Source organism: Rhinoraja longicauda, chromosome 27 (assembly GCF_053455715.1).
Source record: "Rhinoraja longicauda isolate Sanriku21f chromosome 27, sRhiLon1.1, whole genome shotgun sequence".
NCBI lineage: Eukaryota > Metazoa > Chordata > Chondrichthyes > Rajiformes > Arhynchobatidae > Rhinoraja > Rhinoraja longicauda.
The window spans coordinates 9,085,715-9,106,911 of record NC_135979.1 but is presented as its reverse complement, the minus strand read 5'-3'; the positions used below and the strand labels follow the sequence as shown (position 1 = coordinate 9,106,911).

Below are 21,197 nucleotides of genomic sequence, written 5' to 3'. Positions count from 1 at the left end.
CACTGTCTCAATAGGAACTCAGACGTGCCTGACCAGTAACATCACATCAGCCCTTGAAAAGATTTACATTAACATACCATGAAGGACAATTATGCTCATTGAAACACTGCCCACTTCCAGCACTGGACTTTAAAGGGTAAAATATGCCACCCACTGTAGAACTAATGCATATACAAATGCCTTATAAAGCCTCTTGAAATCATCCCACCCACCAGTCAGGTAGATCATGGCTGATTTATACCTCTTACTACACTTGTTCGGTATTGCACTACATTTATTTAATGCAAATCTAACAACTTTAACTTTTTAAAATTTAATGCACTCTCAAATTCCATGGCACTGAAAGGGTTTAGTTTAGTGATACAGCATAGAAACAGGCCCTTCGGCCCACTGAGTACACGCTGATCATCAATCACCCTCTCGCACTTACTTGTTCTACGTTATCCCACTTTCTCATCCACTCCCCACACACCAGGGGTAATTTTATCTAGGACAATTAACCCATAAACACACACGTCTTTGGGATAATGGAAGGAAACCGGAGCACCCGGTGGAAATCCACGCAGCCACAGGGAGAACGTACAAACTTCACGCAGGCAGCACCCAAGGTTGGGATTGAACCTGGGTCTCTGGCGTTGTGAGGCAGCAGTCTTACCAGCATCGTCCCCAAGGGTGTTGGAGACTTTGATTCCTCTTGGTACAAAGAAGTCCTTCATGACAACTACTTAGCTCTCTACTTTAAGGGTTTGTTCCCACCAGAGATGAGATGGCAGTTCGATCCTGACCACGGGTGCTGTCTGTACGGATATTTGCACGTTCTCCCAGTGATCTGTATGGGTTTTCTCCGGGTACTCCGGTTTCCTCTCTCACTCCAAAGACATACAGGTTTATAGGTTAATTGGCTTTGGTAAATTATAAATTGTCCCTCGTGTGTGTAGGATAGTGCCAGCGTGCGGGGATCGCTGGGTAGCGTGGACCCGGTGGGCCAAAGGGCCCGTTTCCACGCTGTATCTCTAAACCAAACTGAGAAAATACTTGCTGTTTAACCTGTGAAATCCTTCGACCATTGTTAGACACCTGAATGAATCATCCCCATCTCGGGCATATTCAAGAGCGTTCAATTTTAGTCTGTCCAACCAGACTTGACAATTTAATTTCTTTATCCCCAGTGCGAATCTGGTACATCATTTGGTTGGGGCTTGTGATTCATCCCAGAATGAGTCATGAAGAATTGGCTGAATCCAGCCCCAGTGCTGGCAAATACTCAGAAGTTGCTCCATGTTTTCAGACAGGGATTTAGATTCTGGAGAAGGGAATCAAGTCGGCCGATGGCGCTCATTTTGATTTTAAGCTGATCTGTAGTGTCCGACATAAAGCAACTACTCACCACCTGTGCCTACAACATAACCCCTCTGGTTAGACACCAGATGGCTGAGAACCCCCTCCAAGCAAAGCCCACAGGAGAGGAGGGGAAAGCAAATTGGATAGAAATGAAAAGCAAGAGTTACACGATTAGAGGACCTCATGCAACGAACAATCAGCAGAGTACAGTTACACCCAAGGCCAATTAACAGCTGCTGAATTTTGATTTTAGTTCTTTTCTTGAAGATGCAATGGATACGCTCGTGAAAATGTAAATTGCACGCAGGCCAAATGTAGCTGACTAATAATTGCTTTAAAGTGACACTGTTTAGGTGGAGTAGATCACGTCCACTACATTCCAGATACCTGTCGTATAATTTCAAAGCCATCGGCAGCATGGAGAGCCCTTATGAATGGGTGATGCTCTATAATCATTGATATAATGCATGTGGTGTCACAGTGTCAGTCATACAGCGTGGAAACATGCCCTTTGGCCCAACTTGCCCACACCAGCTAACCTGTTCCATCTACACTAGTCCTACCTACCTGCGTTTGGCCCATATTCCCCCCAAACCTGTCCTATCCATGTGCCAGTCTGTTTCTCAAACATTGGGATAGTCCCTGCCTCAACTATCTCCTCTGGCAGCTTGTTCCATGCACCCACCACCCTTTGAGTGAAAAAGATTGCCCTCAGATTCCTATTAAATCTTTGCCCCTTCACCTTAAACGTATGTCCTCAATTCATCTACTCTGGGCAAGAGACTGTGCGTCTACCCAATCTATTCCTTTCATGATTTTATAATTCCTCTCGTTATTTTATAATCAGGGACATAAATATGTCCTTTACATGTAACATTAACCTAAACAGCAAGTTCATTTATTAAATGGCAATATTGCTTGCTTTTTAAGAGATAATATCAATAAACCGAAGTCCATGACTCCTAACAATTTATTAACTTCAGAACCTCACTGAACAAAACACTCATTAACTCCGCACCTAGCCATGAAACAGCATGCTAACTAATAGTAGCATGTAATGCAAGGTTCAGAAATACGGCCAATTTGAGGAGTAAAATCCACTCCTTTCTGCAGGAACTGATCACACTTAAAGGTTTTGACATCTGCCACCTCTTGCTTTTGACGATAGTGCTGAAGCGAGATTATTCTTCCACAAGACAACGCTCTCCCCCATATTTCTGGCCAATTGCGAACATCATATAAAAATTAGACCCCTATAAAAGTCAATGGTTTGTGATTCAATCACATCTACTAAAATTCACCCATTACCATTATTGTCCACAGTGTTTTCCCCGATTCAAGTCCGACATTCCCAGCAGCCTTCCTCTTCCAAAATGAAACCAAACCGATACTTTTAACGTTCTGTTTCCAATCCCGGTTTTCAGCCCTGCATTTAAATGTCTCCTTCGTTACATCTATCCTGCATCTCTGTCCAAAAATTTTAAATACACCCCCCTTCCCCCCCGCTCCCCCCCACACAAAGGGCGATGGGAGTATGGAACGAGCTGCCGGACAGAGGAGGTAGTTGAGGCAACATTTGAGAAACATTTGGACAGGTACACGGACAGGGCAGATTTCTAGGGATATGGGCCAAACGTGGGCAGGTGGGACAAATGTGGACAGGACATGTTGGTCGGTTGGGCTGCAGGGCCTGTTTCCACGCTGTATGTCTCCGACTTCAGTATCAAGTGCCTCGTCATTAATGTGTCAAGAGGGAGAGTAACTGAACTGCATGCAGAGTGGAATAAAGCTGGGGCTACAGAGATCTCCGCTGTGCACTCCAACCGGCTTCACCATCATTGGAGATTTGCTCGACAAGACAAGGTGGGAAATGGGAGGGGGATTTCCAAGAGCCAAAGCGTTATGTATATAAACAATCCATTGAATCTAGTCCCAAGCTGGGTCATATAACTGTGACCTTATGAATGGTTTACATGTTCTCCCTGACCACCTGGTTTTCCCTCAGATGCTCCAGTTTCCTCCCACAATCCAAAGAGGCGTTGGATGTTTTTGTTAATTGGTTATTGTGAGAAGTTACCCCTAGTATAGGTGACCTGTGGAGGAATCAGGTCGTGATAATGGGCATGCAGGAGAATAGATTATAGGGGAATAAGTAGGTTGATAGGGTTAATGCATGTTGTACCCTCTGCGTTGTGGACAGCTTGATTGTATTCATGTGTAACAGACAATATAGACAATAGGTGCAGGAGGAGGCCATTCGGCCCTTCGAGCCAGCACCGCCATTCAATGTGATCATGGCTGATCATTCTCAATCAGTACCCCGTTCCTGCCTTCTCCCCATACCCCCTGACTCCGCTATCCTTAAGAGCTCTATCTAGCTCTCTCTTGAATGCATTCAGAGAATTGGCCTCCACTGCCTTCTGAGGCAGAGAATTCCACAGATTCACAACTCTCTGACTGAAAACGTTTTTCCTCAACTCAGTTCTAAATGGCCTACCCCTTATTCTTAAACTGTGGCCACTGGTTCTGGACTCCCCCAACATTGGGAACATGTTTCCTGCCTCTAACGTGTCCAACCACTTAATAATCTTATACGTTTCGATAAGATCCCCTCTCATCCTTCTAAATTCCAGTGTATACAAGCCTAGTCGCTCCAGTCTTTCAACATATGACAGTCCCGTCATTCCGGGAATTAACCTAGTAAACCTACGCTGCACGCCCTCAATAGCAAGAATATCCTTCCTCAAATTTGGAGACCAAAACTACACACAGTACTCCAGGTGCGGTCTCACTAGGGCCCTGTACAACTGCAGAAGGACTCTTTGCTCCTATACTCAACTCCCCTTGTTATGAAGGCCAACATTCCATTCGTCTTTCATGACTGGATATAATGCGAACAAAAGCTTTTCGCTGTACCTCAGCACACGTGACAATAATAAACCAAACCAAACTGCTCCACGCTGCCAGAGTCTCCGTGGGCCAGGTGGCCTATGTTTTATTGTAAGACGATTTCTTATGTTACAATTGCGTTGTCAAGTCCCAAGATTTGATGGAAACTCCAACTTACTCAAGGCATCAGAAGTCAACAACACATTTCCAGTTTAACATGTCTGCTATTGATCTCCTCCGCCATGAAAAAGAACAGAACAAGCAAAATGTTCCACTTCAACAAAACCTTGCACTACATTTCACAAACTTCCAAACCATGGTTCCCATTCACACACCCACCCCAATTCTCTATGGGTGTTCAACAAAATTGATGGCCAACGCACAAAGTATCTCATAACGCACAATGTATTTTTTTTTCCCCCAACAAAAATGTGACAATGAATAAACACTAAAAGTTTATCTGGAAATAACGTTTGATGGGCCGGTACAATGAAACGAGTTGGACAATGTAGCAGTCATCCACTTACTTCTCATACTCTTGGTTGTCCCGGTCACAACGACCATCTTTGTGCTTCACCCAGTCTTTTCCATGCTTGCAGGTGGTCAGCGAGATAATATCCTTGCCATTGTGGATATGGTGTAAGGCATTTCTGGTATCAGATCCAATTCCAGTCAAGTACCTTTTCCCTTTGAAGACCAACAGGTACTTCCTCCTGGGTGGGACGTTGTTGGAGAGGAGCCAGCCTTTCTCGCCACCCTTCTGAGGATGCTCCCTCGAAAACAAGGGGATGGAGACGTCAAAGTGCGGCCTGTACCTCTGCATGTAGAAGCTGGCTTTGGCCACCATGGCCTGGCCAATGTCGAACCCCAGATCCTCTGTGTAGTCAGGCCAAGTTCCAGAGTACAGGTTGAAGATCAGATGGTTCCTGCCGCTATTCCACAAAGGGGAACTCTGGATTTTGGCATCGACGTTGTGAATGTATTGCAAGGAAAGCTGGTCCCGGTCTAAAGTGTCTATGCCCATGATGAACAAGCAGGCTTGGAGCGGGTCCGGGGTGTAATATCGGGACTCTTGAACAGAGGAGAGGATTTTTTGGTAACTTTCGGAAACTTTGTCCGTTTTGGAGAGAGGGTAGATGTATACCCTGAAGCCTCGCTGCTCGCACAGAGGGAGGTCGAAGCAGGTCTCCATCCGGCACCTGCTGTCCTTGTACACGTTCGTCCTGCCCTCCCTCTTGGTCTTGGGGGACTCCTGCAGCTCCACGTCCCCCCCTCCGTCCCCCTCCGACCTCTCCAGGAAACTTCTGAGCGTCGCCTCATCGTCCCACGCCGGCCACCTCCTCCTCCTCCTCTCCCCCACCACCACCTCCTCCCCCACCACCACCACCTCCTCCTCGCTCCTCTGCCTCCCCCTCCGCGACGGGACCTTCAGCTGCCGGATCTGCGCTCCCCCGAAGTAGAAAAGCAAGAGCCAGCTGGCGCAGAACGCGGTCACTATGTATTTCTTCCTGGCCTGCATGTGTCCGCGACCATCCGCTCTCCCCGGGAAGATGATGATGAGGATGATGAGGAGGAGGAGAACTCAAGCGCTCCCGCACCCCGGCCCTGCCGCTGGTACAAGATGCATCCCCCAGAGAGGGTAGGAGGAGGCGTGAGGCAGAGGGACAGCCAGCCCAGCCTGGCATGGGGCAGCCGGGGGCATCTGCTACTGCTGCTGCTACTGGTGGGGCTGCTGGACCTAGAGGCGGTGGAGGAGAAGATGGGGTGGTGGTGGAGGTGGAGAGGGAGGGAAGGAGGGAGGGAAGGGAGAGAGGGAAGGAGGGAAGGAAGGAGGGAAGGAAGGAGGGAAGGAAGGAGGGAAGGAAGGAGGGAAGGAAGGAGGGAAGGAGGGAAGGAAGGAGGGAAGGAAGGAGGGAAGGAGGGAAGGAGGGAGGGAGGGAAGAAAGGAAGGAGGGAGGGAGGTTAGGGGGGAGCTTGTTAGGGAAGGAAGAAGGAGATGCTGCCGCTGCCGCTGCCGACGCTGCTTGCTACCACTTCTGTTGCTGCTGGCCGCTGAGGCTGGACCTAGAGGCGGTGGAGGAGAAGATGGGGTGGTGGTGGTGGTGGAGAGGAGGGAGGGAGGGAGGGGTGGGGGGGGGGGGGTTGCTTGTTAGGGAAGGAAGAAGGAGATGCTGCCGCTGCCGCTGCCGACGCTGCTAGCTACCGCTGTTGCTGCTGCCGCTGCTGCTGCTGGTGTTGCAGTTGGTGTTGCTGACTCCGGCCGCGGCTCGTAGCGGAGTGTCCGTGGAGCGGGGGGAGCGGCGGCCGGGGCAGGGGGCGCTGGGGGCGCGGGACGTGTCGGCGGCGCCGGCGCTCAGGTGTAGCCGTGTCCAGACATTCCATTTCCGAACCTTGGCTCCACCAACATTCCAGCCTCTCCCCCCCACCCCCCGGCGCCCATTGGTCGCCTGCCCCGTCAGTCAGCCGCTCATGGCCCGCCTTCCATTGATGGCCATTGGTTGAATGGGCCCCTCCTCTCCTCCCCCCCTCCCTCCTCTCCTCCCCCCTCCCTCCTCTCTCCCCCCTCCCTCCTCTCCTCCCCCCTCCCTCCTCTCCTCCCCCCTCCCTCCTCTCTCCCCCCTCCCTCCTCTCTCCCCCCTCCCTCCTCTCCTCCCTCCTCTCCTCCCCCCTCCCTCCCCCCTCCCTCCTCTCTCCCCCCTCCCTCCTCTTCTCCCCCCTCCCTCCTCTCCTCCCCCCCTCCCTCCTCTCCTCCCCCCTCCCTCCTCTCCTCCCCCCCTCCCTCCTCTCCCCCCTCCTCCTCTTCCCCTCCTCCTCTTGCCCCCTCCTCTTGCCCCCTCCTCCCCTCATCCCAGCCCCCTTCCTCCCTCAACCCAGCCCCCTCCTCACCCCCTCCCCCCTCATCCCAGCCCTCCCCCCCCCCCCCCCTCTTCCCAGCCTCCTCCCCCCTGCCCCTCACCCCAGCCCCCTGGTCACTCCAGATGTGTTGAGATTCCAGGTGGGGAAATTCAATGAGATTTTCACTCAGGACTCGTTTTCGGGGCAGGACAGTGGTCTGTCGAATTGGGAATGTCTGCATTTGCCCAACAGGTTTGGTGAGGCAACCGTACTGAGTGTATATTTTTTGCAAAAATTGCAGTATTTAAGATGCACATTTTCATTCTTTTGTGCAACTCAGTTTCAACCCTGCAAGCCAGTTACATCTCTGTAAGAAGGAACTGCAGATACCGGTTTACATCGAAGATAGACACAAAATGCTGGAGAAACTCAGCAGGGTGTAGATAGAGATACAGACATCTATAGTGTCGCCCTCCCTGACTCTTAGTCTGATGAAGGGTCTCGACCCTGAAACGTCACGTATTCCTCTCTCCAGAGACGCTGCCCGACCCACCACTTTGCGCCTGATATAGCTGCAGCTTGAAGAAGATTTTCTTTTTAAATATGGAAGGATTGCATTCACAGGTGATTGGACAGTGACACCTTGCAGTGGAAAGGGGGATTCTGCTGTAAAATAATGTTGAGGGTTGCACGGTGGTTCAGCTGGTAGAGCTGCTGCCTCACAGCGCCAGAGATCCCGGGTTTGATCCTCACCTCGAATGCTCTCTGGAGTTTGCACGTTCTTCCTATGACCGCATGAATTTCCACAGGGTGCTCCGGTTTCGTCCCACCTCCCAAAGACGTATAGATTTGTATTTTGTATTTTACCACTAGGGTGGCACAATGCTGCAGCATTAGAGTTGCTGCCTGACAGCGCCAGAGTTTGATCCTAACTACGGGTACTGTCGGTATGAAGTTTATACATTCTCCCTGTGACCGCGTGGGTTTTCTCTGGGTGATCTGGTTTCCACCCACACTCCAAAGACATGCAGGTATGGAGGCTAGGTGGTAAAATTGTAAATTGTCCCTAGCGTGTAGGATAGCGCTAGGGTACGGGGTGATCGCTGGTTGGCATGGACATGGTGGGCCGAAGGGCCTGTTTCTACACTGTGTAAGTCTAAAATGTATCCACAGCAGTGGGATACCTCACTGGCGAAGCTGCATTTGGAGAAGTACACTCATAGGGGAAAAAGGTGATCATATATCACAGAATGCTGAGGAAAGATTGATTGAGGCATTTCCAGATTAAGGTTCCTCTCTGCCTACTGCTGTATCTGCATAAAGTAGCTTTCAGGTTGTTGTTTGTGTGCATTCTTTTCCAAGAAATGCCTGATTACAACACCCTGGGAAATACAGAGTCTTTTTGGATTGACGTAGTCAGGAAGGAAAAAACATAGTCCTTTGAATCCATCACTGGAAACGAGTGATAAGCATGTTATGTGAGTAAGAAATATTGACTCCAAGTCAGCAAGGGCTCTGAATGTCAGGCGACACATAACAATAGATTGTCTGATGATGGACCAGGCTGAAGATAATGTAGCAGATGAGTTGGTGTTCATTAATATCAGACAATGTTTGATAATGAACCTCGTAGGAACCCCCGTCGGAAGTATAAGAAAATAACTGCAGATGCTGGTACAAATCGAAGGTATTTATTTCACAAAATGCTGGAGTAACTCAGCAGGTCAGGCAACATCTCAGGAGAGAAGGAATGGGGGACGTTGCGGGTCGAGACCCTTCTTCTCGACCCGAAACGTCACCCATTCCTTCTCTCCTGAAAGACTGGAGCGACTAGGCTTGTATAAAAGACTGGAGCAACTAGGCTTGTATACACTGGAATTTAGAAGGATGAGAGGAGATCTTATCGAAACGTATAAGATTATTAAGGGGTTGGACACATTAAAGGCAGGAAACATGTTCCCAATGTTGGGGGAGTCCAGAACAAGGGGCCACAGTTTAAGAATAAGGGGTAGGCCATTTAGAACTGAGATGAGGAAAAACTTTTTCAGTCAGAGAGTTGTGAATCTGTGGAATTCTCTGCCTCAGAAGGCAGTGGAGGCCAATACTCTGAATGCATTCAAGAGAGAGCTAGATAGAGCTCTTAAGGATAGCAGAGTCAGGGGGTACGGGGAGAAGGCAGGAACGGGGTACTGTCTGAGAATGATCAGCCATGATCACCCATGATCACATTGAATGGCGGTGCTGGCTCGAAGGGCCGAATGGCCTCCTCCTGCACCTATTGTCTGTTGTCGATTAATATCAGACAACGTTTGATAATGAACCTCGTAGGAAGCCTCCGTCGGGCAGATGCTGGTACAAATCGAAGGTATTTATTTCACAAAATGCTGGAGTAACTCAGCAGGTCAGGCATCATCTCAGGAGAGAAGGAATGGGTGACGTTTCGGGTCGAGAAGAAGGTTCTCGACCCGAAACGTCACCCATTCCTTCTCTCCTGAGATGCTGCCTGACCTGCTGAGTTACTCCAGCATTTTGTGAAATACATACCTCCGTCGGAAGTGAATCTCTTTGGGTAACAGTGAATGCTATAGAATGGATAATTGAACAGCTCCATTGTGAAGCAGCAGTTCGGGGATCAGTGGGACTCGTTTTAATTGACAGCGACATACACCGCAAAATCCCTGGATTTCCACTGTCCATGATTTATAAATGATTTTGCAGAAAATCATACATGTATACTTCTGTAAAAGGCCCCTGGCGTGTAGGATGGAAAAAACTGGAATATAGAACTAGTGTGCGGGGTGATTTTTGGCCAATGCAGACTCGATGAGCCAAAGGGCCTGTTTCTATGCTGTATCACAAAACTAAACTAATCAGAAATAAATTCCCATCCAGTTAATTAATAATAATAGTAATTATTCACAAAATGCTGGAGTAACTCAGCAGGTCAGGCAGCATCTCGGGAGAGAAGGAATGGGCGACGTTTCGGGTCGAGACCCTTCTTCAGTCTGAAGAAGGGTCTCGACCCGAAACGTCGCCCATTCCTTCTCTCCCGAGATGCTGCCTGACCTGCTGAATTACTCCAGCATTTTGTGAATAAATACCTTCGATTTGTACCAGCATCTGCAGTTATTTTCTTATAATAGTAATTAAATACATTTAATTTAACTTTTGAAATTGGTGTGCTGAGATTCAGAATTTAGTCTCTAGATTATGAGTGTAAGTCTTTAGATTGGGAACTATCCTCATGTACCCCAGGCCAATAATTGCCCTCCTAAAGATACTGGAAAACTTTGCAGAACTTCATTGCAGAAAGGTAAGTGGCCCTCTCACCTCTCAGTGTGACTCCAAAAATCTCTATCCAAATGGAGGAGATTGTGATTCTCCACAATTGTGCCTGATGTCCCTTGTACCTGATAAATGTCATACCAGACATGATAAAGAACTCTGCATAAACACCCGGGGACTGGAGGATACGCTAGGAGGACTGTTCTCACGGACATGTTGAACAGCAGCCTGTCAAAGCCATGCTCAGGGAATCACTCAATAGACAATAGACAATAGGTGCAGGAGGAGGCCATTCGGCCCTTCGAGCCAGCACCACCATTCAATGTGATCATGGCTGATCATTCTCAATCAGTACCCCGTTCCTGCCTTCTCCCCATACCCCCTGACTCTGCTATCCTTAAGAGCTCTATCTAGCTCTCTCTTGAATGCATTCAGAGAATTGGCCTCCACTGCCTTCTGAGGCAGAGAATTCCACACTCCTCACAATCTCCATCACAGCAATAGGGTGGCACGGCTCCAGAGACCCGGGTTCGATCCTGACTACAGGCGCTGTCTGTACGGAGTTTGTAAGTCCTCCCTGTGATGACATGGGTTTTCTTCAGGATCTCCGGTTTCCTCCCACACTCCAGAGGTGTACCTGTTTGCAGGTAAATTAAGTTTAGTTCAGAGATACAGCACGGAAATAGGCCCCCCGGCCCACTGAGTCAGTGACAACCAGTGATCCCCGTACACAAATGCTATCGTTTATACTAAGGACAATTTACAATTTTTACCAAAGACAAATTAACCTGCAAACCTGTACGTCTTTGAAGTGTGGGAGGAAGCCAGAGTACCCGGGGAAAGCCCATGTTAATTGGCTTTGGTAAAAATTGTACATTGCCCCGAGTGTGTAGAATGGAGCTGGTCTATGGGTTGTTCGCCAGTCGGCATGGAGCCGGTGGGCCGAAGGGCCTGTTTCTGCGCTGTATCTCTAAAGTCTTAAGTAAAATCTAAACAGTAAGAGGCATACCTAAAATGAAGAGGGTGTCAGTCCAGGGAAGTGATGATGAACATAAAAAACAGATTACAATGGGCAGAGGTAAGCAATCTCACAGCCAACCGCAGTCCTATCACATCTAATTGGCAATAATAGCGGACAATTAATCAACCAACTCCACTCTTTTTCAGACTATTTCCACTTTTTCGGTCTTTTTCAGACTATTTCCACTCTATGTGACAGCAAGAGGAAGCTGACAACAATGGATATGGCAGAGGTGATGGGATCAAACAGCATTCCAGCACTTCGGAACGAGCTGCCCCTCCAGCCGAGCTGTGCCAGTACAGTTACAACACTGACATCTACCTGACAATGTGGAAAATTGCCCAGATATGTCCTGTTCACAAAAAAAAACCCAGGAGCAATCTGATCTCTTTGATTATCACCCGGTCAGCCTTCCCCGAGTCACCATTAATGTGATGAATCATGCCACCGGCAGTGCTATTAAATGGCACTCACTGAAACTTGCACATTGATGCCCAGCTTGGATTTTGCCAAGATGGCACAGTGCTAGGGACGGCACTAGGTAGACGTACTGCCTTACAGCGCCAGAGGCCCGGGTTCGATCCTGACTACAACTGCTGACTGTGCGGAATTTGTACGTTACCCCTGTGACCGCCTGGGATTTCTCCGGGTGCTCCGGTTTCCCTCCACGCTCCAAAGCCATGCAGGTTTGTAGGTTAATTGGCTTCAGTAAAGTTGTAAATTGTCCCCAGTGTGTAGGATAGAGCTAGCGTTAGGGGTGATCACTGGTCGGCGCAGACCTGGTGGGCCGAAGGGCCTGTTTCCGCGTTGTATCTTTAAAGTCTAAAAGTCTGTAACAGGACTGCAGCGGTTCAAATCCCGGCACACCACTATCCTCTCAAGGCCAGTTAGGGATGGACAATAATTATTGGCCTTACACGATCCCAAAATATAAATTGAGAAAAATATATTGTTATTCCATGTTGTGGTTACCTAACTGAACAGTATATTGATAGATGCAAAGTGCTGGAATAACTCAGTGGGCCAGGCAGCATCTCTGAAGAAAAAGAATGGGTGACGTTTCGGGTCGGGACCCTTCTTCAGACAACACATTGCCTCAGTTCCCTGCTCCATTGTATCCCACTTTTATTCCTACTATACTTATAAACTATTGTGAAACCATAGCCTATATCAGGGTTGTACCCTGTTCTATTCCATTCATTGCTTCCAGCTACTATGCCACGCAGTAATTAACGAAAATAGTATCAAAATATGCAGAGGCCCCAGTATAGTTCTCACAAGTCAAGCTATCTGATTTTTAATGAAGCCATTTAAGAAAAAAATCTATAATTGCACCTGGTGGGAGGACAAGCCATGTCTGGAAAAGAGCCAAGCAAGATTGCAAGTGAGGGGAGGCTAGATTAGGGTGCAGCAGCAATTGGAACGGAAAATGATTTTACATTGTTTTGTGCAAGAGTGCTCAAGAGAAAGGAATCAGGTCAGGTCTCGTGTGTTAAGAGAACTTTTGTTCTTCTGTCCATCTTTTTGCAACTTTTCAGTTTGACAGAGCATACACGGTTGAAAGTCCAAGTGTGCAAATCAACGAGCAATTGTGGGTCTCTGTAGGGATCCGGATGGGATCCGGATTTTCTAAATCTCTCTACATCACCGTCTATATCTCCCGTTGCCCTTTCCCCAGACTCTCAGTCTGAAGAAGGGTTTCGACCCGAAACGTCGCCTATTCCTTTTCTCCCGAGATGCTGTATGACCCACTGAGTTACTCCAGCTTTCAGTGTCTATCTTCTGGACTTAATGATTTCCCATTGCTTGTCATTTGCACCTCGAGACGGCCGTCCCTGGTGAGCACATGTGACTTGTATCGGACTGCTGCAACTTGCAGCAGTCCTATACAACTTGTAAATTGTATACAACTATACAACTTGTAAATCTGTGGAATTCTCTGCCTCAGAAGGCAGCGGAGGCCAAGTCTCTGAATGCATTCAAGAGAGAACTAGATAGAGCTCTTAAGGATAGCGGAGTCAGGGGGTATGGGGAGAAGGCAGGAACGGGCTACTGATTGAGAATGATCAGCCATGATCGCATTGAATGGCGGTGCTGGCTCGAAGGGCCGAATGGCCTACTCCTGCACCTATTGTCTATTGTCTATTACATTGGGTGGAATTTGACAGTCTGTGCTGATGCATAAACTGCTTACAAATGCCATTAGATTAGCCCTGACAGTGTTGGCCAGGGTGATCGTCCGTAGAAGAAAAGTGGCAAAAAAATAGATCATCTGGGTTGGTACATTGCCATAAATCAGATGCTCCGTTGCTACCTAAGTACACCACAAGTCATATTTCGTAAGTTCATGAGTAACAGGAGCAGAATTAGGCCATTCGGCCCATCAGGCCGACTCCGCCTTTCAATCATGGCTGATCTATCTCTCCCTCTTAACTCCATTTTCCTTCCTTCTCCCCATAACCCCTGACACCTGTATTAATCAAGAATCCATCTATCTCTCTATTAAAATCATCCATTGACTTGGCCTCCTCGGGGCAAGTATGGAACTGACTGCTGGAGGAGGTAGTTGAGGCAGGTGCTATCAAAATGTTTAAAGAACAATTGGACAGGTACATGGATAGGACAGGGTTATAGGGATATGGGCCAAACACAGTGAGGTGGGACTGGAATAGATGAGGTATATTGGTCGGCGTGGGCAGGTTGGGCCAAAGGGCCTGTTTCCACGCTGCGTGACTCCATGATTGTATGACAGGAAGTGTCACAGGGCTCTGGGCCAATGCATCTCCCTCAGTAGTGCCTGCATGGGAATAATGTGTCATTCCCATTATCTTCAGAGCTTGTCTGTTATCTATATACTAAAACTCTCGTTTGTTATCTTGTTTGTGACTGATCTTCAGCCAAACCGGTACACGATAGCGCGACAATTTTAGGCCCACCTCACTCACCATTGTCACTTTAGTGATAATGCAAGTAGTTTTATTGAAATTGGTGTTATATTTTTTAAGTTATTCACATTTTAAAGTTTAAAAGGAGGGGAGGGGAGGGGGGAAGGGGGGAGTGGGGGAGAAGGGAGAGAGAGGGGAGGGGGGGAGGACAGGGTGCTGCACCAATGCAGGAGAGGTTTGGGCCCAACGGGTCCACTTTGTCTAGTGTATTTATATATTTCGAGGCAATAAACTCAAACACAAGATTATGACTTAGCCAAGATCTCCTCTGACATTGCTCATTCCCAGTGCCATTCACACCTCAATAGTAATGGCTGAACTGAGAGGAGGTTAGTGTGATATATGCACTGAAGGTAAAGTATTTTATTTATATTGCAATAGTGTCTATCTAGCAAGGGATTTTTGTTACATTTCCCCTATATTGACTCTTCATGTGTACGGTTTGCTATTTGACAGGACCCCACAACAGACGTCACATTTTAGCTGGACTGAACAAGGGTTCCCAACCCGAAATATATTCTGTCCATTTTCCTCCACAGATGCTGCCTGACTTGCTGAGTTTTTCCAGCAGTTTGCGACATTTGATCCACACTTGATTGAAGGTAATGGCACATCTGATGATTGCTGCCTGGTTTCCTTATTTTCCTCTCTTCGTTTTGTCTTTCTCCTTTTCCTCCGACTCATAGATGAGTGTTGTGCATTCTCCCAGAACGAGACGTTTCAGACAAAAATAAAACCCATGGTCGATTCTGTCATCGTCTACTCTGAGAACAAGGAAGAATGACAAGGAAGCTGGGGGAGCTGCAGCCCTACAGTGCCCTACAGTGCCAGAGACCCACGTTCAATCCTCACCCTGGATGCTGTCTATGTGGGGTTTGCACATTCTCCCTGTGGCCATGTGAGTTTCCTCTGGGTGCTCCGGTTTCCTCCCACTTCCCAAACATGTACGTGTTTGTAGGTTAATTGGCCTCTGTAAATTGCTCTTAATTTGTTGGGAATGGAATGTTAACAGTGAGAAGACATACAACTAGTGTCATTGGGTGATTGATGGTCGGCATGGACTTGGGCTGAAGGACCTGTTTCCATGCTACATTTTTAGTTTTGTTTAGAGATACAATGTAGAAGCAGGCCCTTCGGCCCATCGAGCCCGCGCCGACCAGCGATCCACATCACTATCCTACATACCAGGGACAATTTACAATTTTTACCGAAGCCAATTAACCTACAGACCTGTCTGCCTTTGGAGTGTGAGAGGAAACCAGAGCACCCGGAGAAAACCCACGCGGTCACGGGGAAAACATACAAATTCCGTACAGAGAGCACCCGTAGTCAGGATCGAATGCTGTAAGGCAGCAACTCTACCGCTGCGCCACCGTGCCGCCCTGTCAATCAAAAGTGCATATTTCATTTAATTCATTCATTCATTCAATCAATCAGTATCTGCATTGATTGCTGCCCTGTTTGCAGTCAGATATCCCAGCATTGTTAACGGGTTAATTCAGAAATATTCCCTGACTCGGCAGTGTCAACTGTAAGACAAGGCACTGTTAATTTGAAGATCACAGATACCTGATATGGGTTTTTAAAAATAATATCTCAAAGTCATTGTGGATATCTCGAAAGATTACAATGGCAAGTGAAAAAAATAATTAAAATGTCAAGTGTTTGAGAATTGGGACATTTTATTTTGACATCAACATTATTCCCAATTGTGACTTGATTTTTTAAAAAAAGGCAATTTCTCCAAGGCTTCAAAATATTACTAACTAAAATTAAATCTCTCCTAATGTTTGGCATCTGATGGATTTGTCACTTTTATTAAATTGGAGAGATTTACAAACAAAGGCAAGGTGCATCGATAGCATAATCTGCTCTCCCAGTGGGATGTTCGAACCTCTATATGAAGTTATGTGCTCCGACCAATTCATACTAGGCTTGGACTCATTGCAGAAATGCCCCTGACATAGGAAACACAAAATAACCAAAGATATATTGAGATAGAAAAAGCTCAGTAGAGCTAGCACACATGATATGGTACATTTTTAAAGGGAATGCATTTGTGCACAGAACTCTAAGTGGCTTTGTGTGGAGAAATTTCTCCTCATTTCATTTCCAAATGGCCCAGCCCTAATTTCTACTGCAAACCTACCAACTCTCACAGTTATCTTGACTACACTTCCTCCTATCCTTCCTCTTGCAAAGATGCGATCTCCCACTCCCAATTCCTCCATCTCCGCTGCGTCTGCTCCTAAGATGAGGCTTTCCTTACGAAGACATCCGAGATGTCCTCATTCTTGAGGTAACGTGGTTCCCCCTCCCCTAGCGGTCATTGATGAATCCCTCACCCACATCTCTTCTGTGTCCCGGAGTTCTGCTCTTGCTCCCTCTCTCCCCAGACGCAACGAGGTCACTGCTCCCCTGGTCCTCACCTTTCACCCACCAGCCTCCAAATTCAACACATCATCAACATTTCCATCGTCTCTAACGTGATCCCACCACTAATCACATCCTCCCATTTCCACCTCTTTCCACCTTCCGCAGAGACTGCTTCCTCTGCAACTCCTTGGTTCACTCATCCTTTCCCACCCATCCCGCCCGCTCCGCATGAGATGCAACACCTGTCCTTGAACCTCCTCCCTTGATTTCATCCAGGAACCCCGGTAGTCCTTCCAGATGATACAGAGGTCCACTTGCTTCTCCTCTAACCTCATCCGCTGCATCTGGTGTTCCCAATAAATGTTTCCGTACATTGGCGAGACAAAGCGTAGACTCGTCAACCATTTTGCTGAACACTTACACTCAATGTGCCAAGGTCTACTGGATCTCCCATTTGCAAACCACTTTAACTCCCCTTCCCATTCCCATACTGATCTTTCTGTCCTAGGCCTCCTCCATTGCCAGAATGAGGCCACACGCAAATTAGAGGAACAGCACCTCATATTCCGCTTGGGTAGCTTACAAATTCAAGTGTGAACGTTGAATTTTCTAATCCTAGGTAACTTCTACAAACACCGTCCTCCCCTCCTCTCCCTCTTCCCCTTCCCTGTCTCCCTTCCTCCATGAAAGGTCCATTGACCTGTTCCACAATTCGCAAAGATGTGTCCCTCTTGGGCTCACACTGGCTCTCGCCAACAATCGGCCTATCAAGGAACCTCCTTGCCCGGGGTCACCTATTGATTGACTTGACTTTGATTAAAACCAAAGAACAGCCACTCCCTTTGTTCCAAAATCCCCACTGGTGCAAAATATTGTTTTTTCTGAACCTGTCAATCCGTAAATCACAGTCAGATCAACCTTAAATCTTCTGCATCCCTGAGAATGAAAGATTGATTCAATTAACCTCTTTTTCATAGTCTAATTCTTGGATCCTGGCTAATATCCAAGTGAATCTGCACCAGACTCATCTCAAGGCCAATGTAGTTTTTCTAAAAGCTGTGTAGAATACTCATAACAGTCAACCAGAGATATGAATTCAACACTGCAGCCGTGAAGTTTAAATTCAGTTAATTAAATAACCTTGTGGAATTCTCTGCCACAGAAGACAGTGGAGGCCAATTCACTGGAGTTAGATTTAGCTCTTCGGGCTAAAGGAATCAAGGGATTTGGGGAAAAATCAGGAACGGGGTACTGATATTAGATGATCAGCCACGATCATATTGAATGGCGGTGCTGGCTCGAAGGGCCGAATGGCCTACTGCCTGTTTTCCCCCTGTTCCACTTCTGATGAGAGATCCTTAACATGATGTTGATTCCGTCTCTGCCCCCACTGATGCTGCTTGGCCTCCTGAGTGCTTCCAGCATTTTCCGTTTTTGTAAAAAAAAATCATTAGCAGGTCTTAGATGAGCTATCAAATCCCACTCTTACAGAAGAGATTGAAAAATTAATGCTAATTTCAACAATGAGAAACCACCATGACATGGAAGGCGTTAAATGAAAAAAAGCAGATCTTTCCAAGATCAGTGACCTGCAGATAATGACTCAGTTTTTGTGCGACGGGCCGTATATTTTCTTAACTCTTAACAGCCCTCTAAACTCAGACCAATCTTTATCTTTTACCAGACAACATATGTAGGAAGGCCCTGTGGATGCTGGCTTACACCAAAGTTAAAGGTTTCAAAGGTCTTTTATTGTCACATTAAGGTACAGTGATAAGCGAATTACCATACAGCCACATGGAGAAAAAAAAGCAACAAGACATAAAAGTCCACATAAACATTCACCACAGCAGATTCCCCACATTCCTCACAGTGATGGAAGGCAAAAAAAGTCCAAAACTTCTTCCTCTTTATTTCTCCCACGGTCGGAGCAGTCGAACCATCCGTCGGGGCGATCAAAGCTCCCGCATCGGGGCGATCGAAACTGCCGCGTCGGGGCGGTCGAAACTCCCACGGCTTGGAGCTCCCGATGTCAGTCTCTGACCAGAGACCGCGGGCTCGGTGATGTAAGTCCGCAGCACCTAAGGTTGGAGCTCCGAGGTCGATCCCTGGCAAAGGGATCGCGGGCTCCGCGATGTTAACGTCCCGTAGGCTCCCCGCGGTGGAGCGCTCAAAAGCCGGGCTCCAGCAGAGGCCGCCAACTCCTCGATGTTAGGCCGCAGTGCGGACGGAAATATGATACGGGAAAATTAATCGCATCTCCATCGAGGTAAGGGATGAGAAAACGTTTCCCCCAACCCCCCCTCCCCACCTCCCACATAAAACAAGCTAAAGAACATTTAAAACATACATTTAACACATACTATTTAAACACAAAGAAGGAAAGGACAGAATGTTGGCGACACAGCCATTGCTGGTACTACCCGGTCTCTCAATCTGAAGAAGGTCTTCATTGCTGGTACTACCCGGTCTCTCAATCTGAAGAAGGTCTTCATTGCTGGTACTACCCAGTCTCTCAGTCTGAAGAAGGGTCTCGACCCGAAACGTCACCAATTCCTTTTCTCCAGAGATGCTGCTTGACCCGCTGAGTTACGCCAGCATTTTGTATCTATCTTTATTTTTTACCACTCTTTTTCTTTGTCATTGTTTTGCAGACGGTGATGAAGTAGAATAAAAAACATGAGAAGACAGTTTTAATTTGTTTTCTGAGGATCCCAAACTCATTGCGTTGTAACCATCTTTAGTTTAGTTTAGAGATACAGCGTGGAAACATAGAAACATAGAAACATAGAAAATAGGTGCAGGAGTAGGCCATTCGGCCCTTCGAGCCTGCACCGCCATTCAATATGATCATGGCTGATCATCCAGCTCAGTAACCTGTACCTGCCTTCTCTCCATACCCCCTGATCCCTTTAACCACAAGGGCCACATCTAACTCCCTCTTAAATATAGCCAATGAACTGGCCTCAACTACCTTCTGTGGCAGAGAATTCCACACACTCACCACTCTGTGTGAAGAAATGTTTTCTCATCTTGGTCCTAAAAGACTTCCCCCTTTTCCTTGAGCTGTGACCCCTGGTTCTGGACTTCCCCAACATCGGGAACAATCTTCCTGCATCTAGCCTCTCCAACCCCAGTCTTTCTTCATATGAAAGTCCTGCCATCCCAGGCATTAATCTGGTGAACCTTCTCTGTACTCCCGCTAAGGCTAGAATGTCTTTCCTCAGATTAGGAGACCAAAACTGTACACAATACTCCAGGTGCGGTCTCACCAAGGTCTCAACAGGCCCTTTGGCCCACCGGGTCCGCGCCGACCAGCGATCCACGCATATTAACACTGTCCCACACATAATTAATTGTAATTACATTTGATTTTGATTTAAACTAGTCGAAACATCCTCTGCAGTGGGAGGAAACCGGAGCACCCGGAGGAAACACATGCAGTTGCAGGGAGAACGTGCAAACTCCGCACAGACGGCACCCAAGGTAAGGATCGAACCCGGATCTCTGGCACTGTACGTCAGCAGCTTTACCAGCTGCCCCACTGTGCTGCCCTTACTGAAAACAACATTTCATTTGCCAGAAAGCGTCTCAAACCTTTGAATTCGAGCTTCTTTACCTTTACGTGACAATAAACTTCCTGATTTTGCTCTTAAAATGGCCTTGCTTTAATTTATAGATTGTGCTCCCTTTGGATTTCCCACCAGAGGGGATTACCACACTGAAACTCTTTATTGTCTTAAAGACCTTGATTTAATATGCCCTCATCTTCCAAATTGAAAGAACGATAAATCAAATTTAAGAAATGTTTTTGTAACTTAACCCTTTCAGCTCGCTTGGTGATTAAGTGCTTGATAAGAAGCTTAATGGATGGTTTTAAATGTGAGTAGGTCATTTGACTGAAATGTCCCAGACATCAATCAATATAATTACAATATGAAATTAATAGTATGGAGTTTTCAAGAAGTAAATCAATATTAATGCAATCACTGGCGATCCATTTGGACTGTGGGATATACCTCACCAATATTACTTGAAGAAGAAACCCCACTCAAAACCTGATCCACACAAAGAAGAGTGCTGCAGAATTTTGTACAGAAGAATGTACAGAATAATCACGCATCATGATGGTTTATGCCAAACATCTCTAGTTAGTTAGTCAGTCTGAAGAAGGGTCTCGACCCAAAAGGTCACCCACTCCTCCTCTCCAGAGATGCTGCCTGTCCCGCTGAGTTACTCTGGCATTGTGTGTCTATCTTCAATTTAAACCAGCATCTGCAGCAAAGATACTAGAGGAACAAGATAGACCACTCAACCCTAAAAACCGTAGTATGTCATGGCGCCATTTTAGTAGGCAGAAACTTGCAGAAACATTTGAAAAGAAAAATAACAAAAATCTGTGAATTGATAGCTGAGATATATTCTACATTTTAATGGTATCATCACACATACTGTTCCCCCAAGACACTGATTACACTACGAGAGGCATAGCGAACGGCGGGTTT

General features: G+C 47.1%; 1 protein-coding gene across 1 annotated transcript in view; it reads right to left on the bottom strand.

Annotated features, from left to right (window-relative positions):
- LOC144606907 (exostosin-1-like) overlaps positions 1-6,636 on the bottom strand; it is a 219,473-nt gene extending 212,837 nt beyond the window's left edge. Inside the window, exon 1 of the mRNA XM_078423388.1 lies at positions 4,758-6,636. Within this exon, the coding sequence (XP_078279514.1) occupies positions 4,758-5,749 (992 nt within the window). The 5' untranslated portion in view covers positions 5,750-6,636. The remainder of the gene's footprint in view (positions 1-4,757) is intronic.
- Positions 6,637-21,197: the final 14,561 nt, after the last annotated feature.